At 35.5% G+C, this 10,105-nt stretch overlaps 1 protein-coding gene across 1 annotated transcript; it reads left to right on the top strand.

Annotated features, from left to right (window-relative positions):
- The first annotated feature begins 442 nt into the window (after nt 1–442).
- LOC121414070 (biogenesis of lysosome-related organelles complex 1 subunit 3-like) lies at nt 443–4,708 on the top strand. The gene is made up of 3 exons (XM_041607125.1): nt 443–752; nt 1,806–2,056; nt 2,570–4,708. The coding sequence occupies exons 1-3, from the start codon at nt 506–508 to the stop codon at nt 2,687–2,689; spliced, it is 618 nt and encodes a 205-aa protein (XP_041463059.1). The 5' UTR covers nt 443–505; the 3' UTR covers nt 2,690–4,708.
- Nucleotides 4,709–10,105: the final 5,397 nt, after the last annotated feature.

Raw genomic sequence — 10,105 nt, 5'->3', positions numbered from 1 at the left:
AATGATGACAATAATCATAATAAATGTTTTAGTGGAGGACGTGATATTAAATGCCTGCCTTGAATGTCATAAAAGAAGACGATCCATTTCTGCTTGCGCTTCGTGAGCTTTCCCCTTTCATAATTTTCATCTTTTTCATTGGTGCTTAAAACGCCCCCCCCCCCCTCAGGTACGATTATCAAAGAATATTAAGAACTGATGATTAAGTAGATAGAGCTATCGTTAAACAAATAAACAGATACATGAACTGATAAAATTAGTGATGAAATGCTTCTAGGAGCAAAAAGATGATAATTTGCAAACCAAATAAAAACATCGCTCGTCGCCCCACGGCCACGCCCACCTCGCGAAGCGCCATCTGTTGACATTATTGTGGAAAAGACCGATTTCGGAAGTTATCATTGATAAATTCTACTCTGAAAATTTGAAAAATCACTTCTTTACATATTGCCAACTTTCATTATCTATTAAAGAGATTCTTCCTAAACGAGACAAATTAAAGATAATGGCAAGCATTTCTCGAGTTGTGCCTGGAGAGGCTAGCGAATCGGATTCTGACGACGAACTGAGAAGAGCAGCCGAACTTGTTGCGGGGCGCAGTCAGACGTCCATCGGGGAGGAGCTGCGGCAGGCAGGTGTCGTGGTTCAGGGTGAGGCTTCGGAAACGGACAGCGAAGAAGATGAAGAAATGCATCGAGCACGAGCAGAGCAACAGCAATTTCCATCACAGGCAAACATTCCTCCTTTGAAAGGTTGGTTATGAAAATATCTATGAAAATATATTTATTTTGTTCTTTGAACTCCCTTTCTTGTATTTATAACTTCATAATCATGATAAAACAATTGATTATCATGATTCATGGGTCATGTGGATGATTGGATCTAGGCCCTAGTCATATTTTTCATGTTTTTAGGCCCCAATCGAGCTTATCCTCCTCCTCCTTCTTCTTCTACTTCTCCTCCTTCCCCTCCTCCTCCTTCTTCTTCTCCTCCTCCTTCTTCTCCTTCTTTTTCTTCATTTTTTTTCTTCTTCTTGATAACAAACAGCAAAGAATTTTATTGAATTTTAAAGTTTGGCAATATTTGTGAAAACAGTTAATAATTATGGAATAAGTTGCAGCAATGATTATGAAATGCATCAGTTAATTGATTTTGTAGTCCTTGGGGAAGAAATTTGAATAAACCAAATTTCATATAACATACAAAAGAACAAGTGGGGATATGACATCATCAGTTTGTTCATTGGATATTCATGAAGGCGTGCCTAGAATTGTTTAATGCAAATCTTTAAAATGCTATAACCTTGTCATTCCTTTTCCAATTTTGATCATATTTTCAGTGCTTTGTTTGACTGATTTTTCTTTATCTGTTCAAAATCATACTATTTTCAGCCTGGAGTACCCCTTTAAGGGCTTGTCTTTAAAAATAAAGAATGCCTCTTTCCCCCAAACTCTTACTACCAACGTAAGGACATTTTAGGTTAATCAATGTTTGTTATATAAAATGGTAAAAATATTTGTGAATAAAGAAGTAAATGAAAAAAGTGGAAATGATTTATTTAATTGGTTTATTGTAGTCCTAGAACCTAATTTGAATTTAACTTCAAGTAGCCATCTGAAGATAATTCACATTAAAGTGATAGTTAAGGGCACAATATACTTTTAGAAAAAAATAGGTGTTTAAAATGCATTATAAAACATGTTATAAAACAGCATTTAAAGTTTGCCAACCATGGCTATGACCACCCCAACCCATAACATGGTGTTTTATGTCATTTTGTTCCCGCCGTGTGTTTTGTCTTGCAGTCAACCGAGCATCTCGTTCGCCATCCATCGGCAGCCAGTCTTCCATCAAGTCGGGATCCTCGGCCTCGCAGATCAAGGTGTCACCCCTGGATCCGCCCCGCTACGACACCCTCCTACATCGGAAGCTCCGGGAGCGTAACATCAGCCTTCAGATCAACCTGCAGGACGCTGTTGCTCAAGCCATCCAGGCCAAGCACAAGGAGTTCAGTAACACCAACCAAATGCTCACCAAATCACAGACGGTCATACAGGTATGTCCTCAGTCACACCATGGTGAAGCCAACCCCAGACCGTCCAAAGCTACGATGTTAATTCCAATGGCATACCATTGGTCGGTTTGGAGGCGGCTTTTTCAGTGTGACTGTAGCTTGAGGGATAAAATGAACCATGTTCAGCCACTTCATTGAAACATGGAACTTGAACTTGAAGACAAGGAAAGTAGTGCCAATGTGAAAAGAAGATGTGCATCATACAACTAAAATATACTTCTAAATATAAATCTTACATACATGTACATGACCAAGACCCCAAAAGGACGGCTACTGTACATTACACAGATGATAGTGAGAAGTATCATAGTTTACCCCATTCACCATTGAATTCTACCATTCTACAGGGACAACTCCACTCCAGTAGGCTTTGGGTTAAGATTTTTATGTAAAAAATATCAAATTGAAATTACGTAGTCTTTTTTTTTGGGGGGGGGTCTTCATCTGTCCTTTATATTATAACCTTATAGAAGTTCATGCACCTTTTCATTGCAGGATGTGTGCTACAGTATGAGGCACTTCTCTGACGACATCAAGCGCACCAATGACAAGCTAGATATCATCAGTACCAGCGGGTATTTACCAGAATTTAACTTTCCTTCGAATGGATCATGATGGGGAACATTCCCTGAACTCTCCTATTTTGACGAATGGGATACATTTACCGTAAAATCTGTGTGTAGAGACCGCCAAATGAGAACAAGAAAAAAAGCTGTCTTTTTGAGGAGGTGGTCTTTGCGAGCGAGTTCCTGTATCACATGTGTCAATGGAGAAGTATACAAAGGAAATTAAACATTAAACACATTTCTGAAGCTGATTTGACTGTATCAGTCAATCACCACGACGATTATTCTTGCATGTTTACATGTATATGATCAGGATGGAATATGAAATGTGTCAGTCACTCAACAGATGAGGGAGTAAATCTCATTTTCAGGGAACTGCCTACATGTGAATGTACATACATGTACCATTCTATCTTTGAGGACATTTCGATCTAAATTTTTTATTGCCTCGGTTTTATCCAAGCTGGATTGCTAGTTACTTTCCAGAATTAGTAGTGTTATACTAAGGAGTAAAAGGTATGTTTATGATCAATATATGACTTGGATGGAGTGTCATTTGTGGATCTATGCCTTGCCTTTGAAATACCATCAGTATTATTGATTTGCTTACCAAGCGATCTACAATCTGACTATCACAATGAAGCCATGTCATGAGATCTTGAATCATACCAAAAAGACTTCAAAAGTCTTTAGGTTACAGAATTCTTCAGAAAATTTTGAGCTTCCTTGATAAGAGATTTTAGTGGCCTGAAGTCTGGTTTAACTAAGGCCATAGTCTAACTCTGTGCTAAAATTATGGGAAGCCAAAATTTTAAACTTTATTAACATTGTGTTTTTCATATGTATGTTTACTGCGCGTTTTGATTTCATCATGTTACAATGCCAAAGAAAACTAGACAATTATGAATGACCTGCATATGAGATGAGCTGATAAATCAAACGTGCATTGCTTAATATTGTGTCACTATTGGCTATCCATAGTTAAAACCCAACTTTAAACCAGAGTTTAAATTAAACCTGAGTTCAGAAGTACTTTGAGTACCAGTTCCTTTATGAATAACAGAAGCCTAATAATCATAGGGATGTTTCATTAACCATTATGCATGATTTTGTGCACAGCTTAGTTCTATAAAATCTTCAGAATAGTGCGACTATATGTCTAATTTGCTATCGAAAATGTAACAAATATGTTTTTGCATTAAAATATTATATATAAGGATTGCCAAACAGCATATTTCAACTTCAGCTATAAATGAGAGTTTGAAAAGGGTTATTCCTGTTCTTGTTCTTTTTGAAGTTTGGACCAAGTACATGCACAATTCATTGATAGGTATGTTCTTGAAGGAAATCACTCGAGTTTCAAAAGAAGTTTTCAGATTTAATACATGTATGAACATTTTTATCTCTTTTCTCATGTCATTTATTCCCTCTTTATTTCTATGTCATTCTTTAAATACTTCATTTTCTTCTGCAAGTTCTGGTATAAGAAGTGCAATTTCATAGTAGATAATAATTTGATAGTGCAATGAAAACAAATATTATGTACAGTATACTTATACTTTTATGAATTATCTTGTCATTTATAAATAAAGGGTTTACATGTATACACTCTCCTTCAAAAGTTTCAGGAACTTTGCCTAATAGAGTGATAGGGACTATTATTATTTCAAATTGATTTTGAGCTAATAATTGGATGTTTTCTCTGTGAGAATTATTGTCTACCTAAAACTCTAGATTTTATCTATGGAACATTCAGTTGATCTGTCTGATCATGTATGAGTGAGTTGAGTGCACACATAAAAAGCAGAACTGCCTTTTATTTTAAATTGGAATAAGTGATTTTCAGAATTTATTTGGTGAAATTCTTGATGTGGTTGTATCATTCATCACTTAACTCAGTCACATACATGTTTTCTCTTTGTTGATGAACCCAAACTTGATAGGGAAAATTTGCTAATGTACAGCCCTCATAAATTCAGAATTGCTAAATTCTTCTGGATTATTGAGGAAAATAAACTAAAATCCATTTTGCTTATAAATAAAAAAATGTAATTGATTGTATTACCACAACTGTCAACTGGCAGGCACACATTAATAGCCCTATATGTATATTTTACCCAGGGAAGCCACTTCAGTTCTGAAAAACTGTTCTCCCAGCGGGCCCTGTTATTATTATTACCCCAGCTTTAGCTGGGCTACCTACATGTAGGCGTTCAAGCATTCAAGGAATTTCTTCCTTCCGGGTACCCATTCACCTCACCTGGGTTGAGTGCAGTACAATGTGGATGAATTTCTTGCTGAAGGAAATTACGCCATGGCTGGGATTCGAACCCACGACCCTCTGTTTCAAAGTCAGAAGACTAATCCACTGGGCCATAACACTCCACGTTGAAAAATGTGGCAAGAAATTTTGCCATTAATATTTTACCCTATTTACACAGGATTTTCTTAGCCCCGGACTATCGCTAACCCTGTACTATCCTTAACCCCGTACTATTTTTTTTCCTTTTCACACATGCCAAATTGTTATTGCTAACCCCGGATAAGGAATGCTTGCTTTTCACACACGAAACTCGCTAACCCCGGACTAGTGGTAGCTCATGCTTTAAATACATTTGTCGATCATTCGTAGTACAAGTACTTCACTCGTACACTTTTTACACACGCTAAAATTTCCTTAACCCCGTACTATCGCACTTAGCACCGCAATTGCTGGGATAACCCTGCTTTTTTGCAGGGCCAAATAATCCCGTACTAAAGGTGGGGTTAGCCCACTTTGCAAAAATGCTGTGTAAAAAGAAAGTGGGCTAAGCTTAACCCCGTACTATAGGTTGGGCTAAATGGCAATTTAGCCCCACCTATAGTACGGGGTTAAGGAAATTTTAGCGTGTGTAAAAAGGGTATTTGTGGATCAATTTTGTATGAAGTTGGTCAATAACTTTAAGAGTGCTTCTTCCTTGTTACGTTGCTAAATAATTTAAAGATTGACACATTGATTTGAACTTGTTTTTTTATGTTAAGTTTAAAAAAAGGGGGGGGGGTCACTTGAGATACATGTACATATACAGTTGAGGTCGAAAGTTTACATACACCCATGGAATTCAGTGAAATTTGTTCACTTGCGAAACATTAAATTTTACTATATCTTCAATAATATAAATACTACCATGAAGAATTTGGTATCAAATGAAAGAGCATATTGAGCTCTTCCATGTGATTGGAATACCATTGAGATCAAAGTATATTTCAGGTGGAATTTTCTTTGAAGAAAAAAGTAATATCAATGCCATTGTATTCTATTTTTAGTTTTTATATTTTCAAACATCGTTTCATAAAAATATATAAATGTCAAATCTATGATTTATATTACATTTTCTATCATGATATGTCATCACTGAACAAAAATGTTTGTTTTGAGAAGTAACTTGCTCAAATATGAAATGTTTTTGTCAAGTTTTTATTTTTAATTCATCTAAAATATGTAGATTTTTTGGGAAAAAATTTTACCTAAATATTGTTCAGCTCCTGGTGACAAAGCAATGTGATGAAGGGGCATGACATACTCATAAATTTGATATTAAATTGGTCATGATAGCACAAATATTTTATAAGATACAGTAAATTCTATGACATTTGACAAATGTCAGCTTTTCTTTGAATTTCCTGGGTGTATGTAAACTTCTGGCCTCAACTGTACATGTACCCACAAAGGGTGGTAAAAATACAAATGGCTGTTACATTTTCTTTGTCAGTGTACAATCACAGATATGGCTTTCATGAACATGATTTTTTTTGTGGTGCTCAAATCATTGGGCTATGCTCTGAAATCACAAAATCATCGTAACATTGTGATATTCTGTTCTGAAGACTAATTTGATTTTCAGACTAAATCAATTGTGTTGAGTGAAGACATATTCATGTACATGTTTGTTCATTTTGGAAATACAGTTACATGTGGTTTTAATTCACTGAATTTCTATAGTTTCCCATTGATCATAATCCAAATTAATTCAATTTTTTGTCGATGTACATCAGTGGCGGACCGTGACCCGGAGGGGGCACACAGAGCTGCCAAGTAGTACGGATTTTCCGTATTTAGTACTGAAAAATGAGAAGAATACTGATGGTTTCATGCAAAATACTGATTTCTCAAGTTTCATTTTTATGTGTTGTCCTATGGTATTACTTTGAAAATACAGATTTCCTCGCCAAAATACTGATTTTCAGCTTTAAAAATACTGAAATGTTCTTGTTCAGGTTGGCAGCTTTGGGTACAGCATTGTTCACAAACAATACAGTGCCCCTCCAATGCTTTGTCTTCTCAGGGTCACGGTCCGCCACTGATGTACATGTACAGTATCTACAGTCTGTCCCTTCTATTGAAGTAACATTAAACGTTGCTGCACACCAAAGTTGCAGAATCATGTTTCTTTCCAGTTTCTACAGGATTGCTTTTAGCTGATTTGATGCAGTACTGCAGTGGCCTATACAAGATCCTGTGTGTTAGGAGGCCGTAAGAATGGATACCTGGAAAATAAGTACCTTGTCAAAAAGTCGGAGCTTTCTTTTACATGTATAGCATGATTGTGGGATTCCTATTCAAAGACACAGCACATATTTTTGACAAGGTACCTTTATGACCTTACCTTTCCGAAGTTACGGTAGTAATGCCATGATTTTGTCTATTTTATCCTATTGCAATGAAATTTTGTCCATGTTGCCTGCCCAGTTTTACACTCTGCCCTGAACCGTAATGCTTAGTGATCGATTGTTGGTGGGATAGTGGGCTGGCATTATAATTGATCCTACACACAATATTATCAATCCATAAAAATCAGCCTACTGATCAATCTCTAAGCTTTGTTACTAGATCCAGGGGGGTGTTTCACAAAGATTTAATTATAACTTAAATGCTGATGCATATACTGGTACATATAATATGTAACGCACAATAAAAGGGATGCTCTGGGCTGAAGATATTTCTATCTCAATGAATAAAGCAAAGTTCACAGAGCAAGATGTTTCATCAAAATTATTGAATTTTAAAGATTTGCAATATTCCGATAAAACAGTTCTAAGCATGTCTTCATGAATATTCATTAGATGGGCTGATGATGTCATTTCCATACTTGTTCTTTTGTATTTTATTATACATGTATGAAATAAGGTTTATTCAAATATTAATACCAAGAACTAAAACAATTGGATTTACAACTAAGTGCATTAGTTATTTCTTGCCGCAGCTTATTTCATCATAATGGAGACACATTTATGAAAAAGTAAAACAATTATAATTTCATGTAATAACATAAAAGGAAAGTGGGGATGTGACATCATCAGCCCACCTAATGAATATTCATGAAGACAAGCCTAGAACTGTTTTACCAGAATAATGCAAATATTTAAAAATTCAATTAATTTGTTACTTGTTATCCGATTTTTATGAAATTTTCAGCATTTTGCTCTGTGAAGTTTACTCTATTTATTTAGATATGAATATCTTCAGTATCCCTTTAATACACGGTAGTGCACGTCTTAGCATAATCTGACCCATGTGGTCATGCTTTTATAATGAACACAACCAGGCATTAAAGTGCAACTCTAAGTCATACTTAAATCTTTGTGAAACACCCCCCAGAATTCTAATCCATAAATTTATGTTTACAAATTGTCCAAATAATATATGCAGAAGAGGGCATTTTTGGTGCACTTTTTAGAACATTTGTATACAATAATACAGTGGTGCTTAAAAGTTAAATGAACATATTTACAGTGTTCTGCCATGTTTTGAGACATGGATTTAATTGTTATGTCAGGTGATAAAACATTGCATTCAGTAAAGTTTTTTTCTCATCTTAACATTGCAGTACTGTTGCCTCCATTCAACACAAAGGAGTGCATTTTCTGGTGGGGTTCCCTATTAAACGTTTTAGCACCACTGTATATGACACACGTGTTGGTTGATACATGTAGTGCCATTACAACTTGGCAAGTAATCAAGTCAATTAATCGGACACAACAAGAAAAAAAAATGCCCAAAATACATGTATATTAATGCATTGATTCATAGCAAGTTTATTACAGGTACATAAAGGCAGTTCCAGCTCTATCATCACAAAATTTCAACAAATCTTGTACGAGATTATCCCACATGTACCTTGTTTCGCGATATATCACTCAGATAATTTATAACATAGCATTTTATCATTTTATGTTGTAATAGTACCACTTGTAAAATACAATAATCTAGACAGTACTACTGCGTACATTATTAATTTGTTTATAAGTTTGCTTTCTTCTTTCATAGAATATAATTAAATAAAAAATCAATTTCAAATAAAAAATCAATTTCAAATAAACTAACAAGCCTTATAAAGTGTCTGACTTTCTGATCCATAGTTCATCAGAAATATTTGTGTGATTATTTGCATTAAAACGAAAGGAATAGATTGATGTACATGTACTATCATAGAGGCAAGATTATTTCATTATCCGTATTTACAAAAATTACAATTTACCTTGAACCACTTGACATTACAGTACACGTATAAGCAGCAAAAAAATATAAAAAGTAAAGTTTAAAATTGTTGGAAGATTGGTGTGAAAACTAACTATGGTTTCTTTGTTTCGGGTACTTTCTTTTCCAAAACCATGTACAAACGTAAAAATTACATGATATTGATAGCGATTTCTTGCTTGTTCAGCCCCATCCCCACTTGAAAAACTGTTCTGCGGCTCCTGAATCAATTCCCCAACTGTTCTCTAGCAATCACATGTTTTACAAAAATTGTGATGTGCCAAGTTTGATGGTCCTGGGGGGTGTTTCACAAAGATTCAAGTACAACTTTGAGTCGCACTTGAATGCCTAGTTGCGTGCGGTATAAAAGACATCACCGCATTGGTCAGATCATGGCAAATAGATGCGCATGACTGCATACTGATCAATAAAATTGTGCGTTGCATATCATGTATGGTATGCGTTGGCATTTAAGTGCGATTTAAGTCATACTTAAATCTTTGTGAAACACCTCCCTGCTTTAAAGTGATCTGTCAAATTGCATCACATTGCAATATAGAACATCTAAAGCAAGTTTACTCATGACGCATAAAAAAAGGATAATGCAGCGTTATTGGAGATAAATGGTGACTTATTTGCTCCGGTGTTAATATCTCATAGGGTTAGGGTTGTAATAGCATTTTTGGTTCCGAATAATGTAAAGATAAGGATTAGGGTTAGGGTTTATATAGTGTTGGAAGTTTGGTTTCATGTTTGGCTAAAGGTACATATTTTCCATCAGAGCAATTGTTGCCAGAACAAATGCCATGGAACCTGATAAATTACGTCATGGGTTAGGATGTGAAATTTCAAGCTCCGTTGTGCCTATGCCGAGGGTAAACAGTGGCTGTGGTAAAAGGACAGCAAGACTCCTGTGCTTCACCAAGACAGTATTTCTGTTTTTTATTT

Source organism: Lytechinus variegatus, chromosome 4, assembly GCF_018143015.1.
Source record: "Lytechinus variegatus isolate NC3 chromosome 4, Lvar_3.0, whole genome shotgun sequence".
NCBI lineage: Eukaryota > Metazoa > Echinodermata > Echinoidea > Temnopleuroida > Toxopneustidae > Lytechinus > Lytechinus variegatus.
This window is presented reverse-complemented; position numbering and strand designations above follow the sequence as displayed.

Coding starts and splice junctions, on each gene's coding strand:
- LOC121414070 (XM_041607125.1), top strand. CDS start 506: ATGGCAAGCATTTCTCGAGTTGTGCCTGGAGAGGCTAGCGAATCGGAT. Junction 753..1,805: donor AAACATTCCTCCTTTGAAAG/GTTGGTTATGAA, acceptor TTTGTCTTGCAG/TCAACCGAGCATCTCGTTCG. Junction 2,057..2,569: donor AATCACAGACGGTCATACAG/GTATGTCCTCAG, acceptor TTTTCATTGCAG/GATGTGTGCTACAGTATGAG.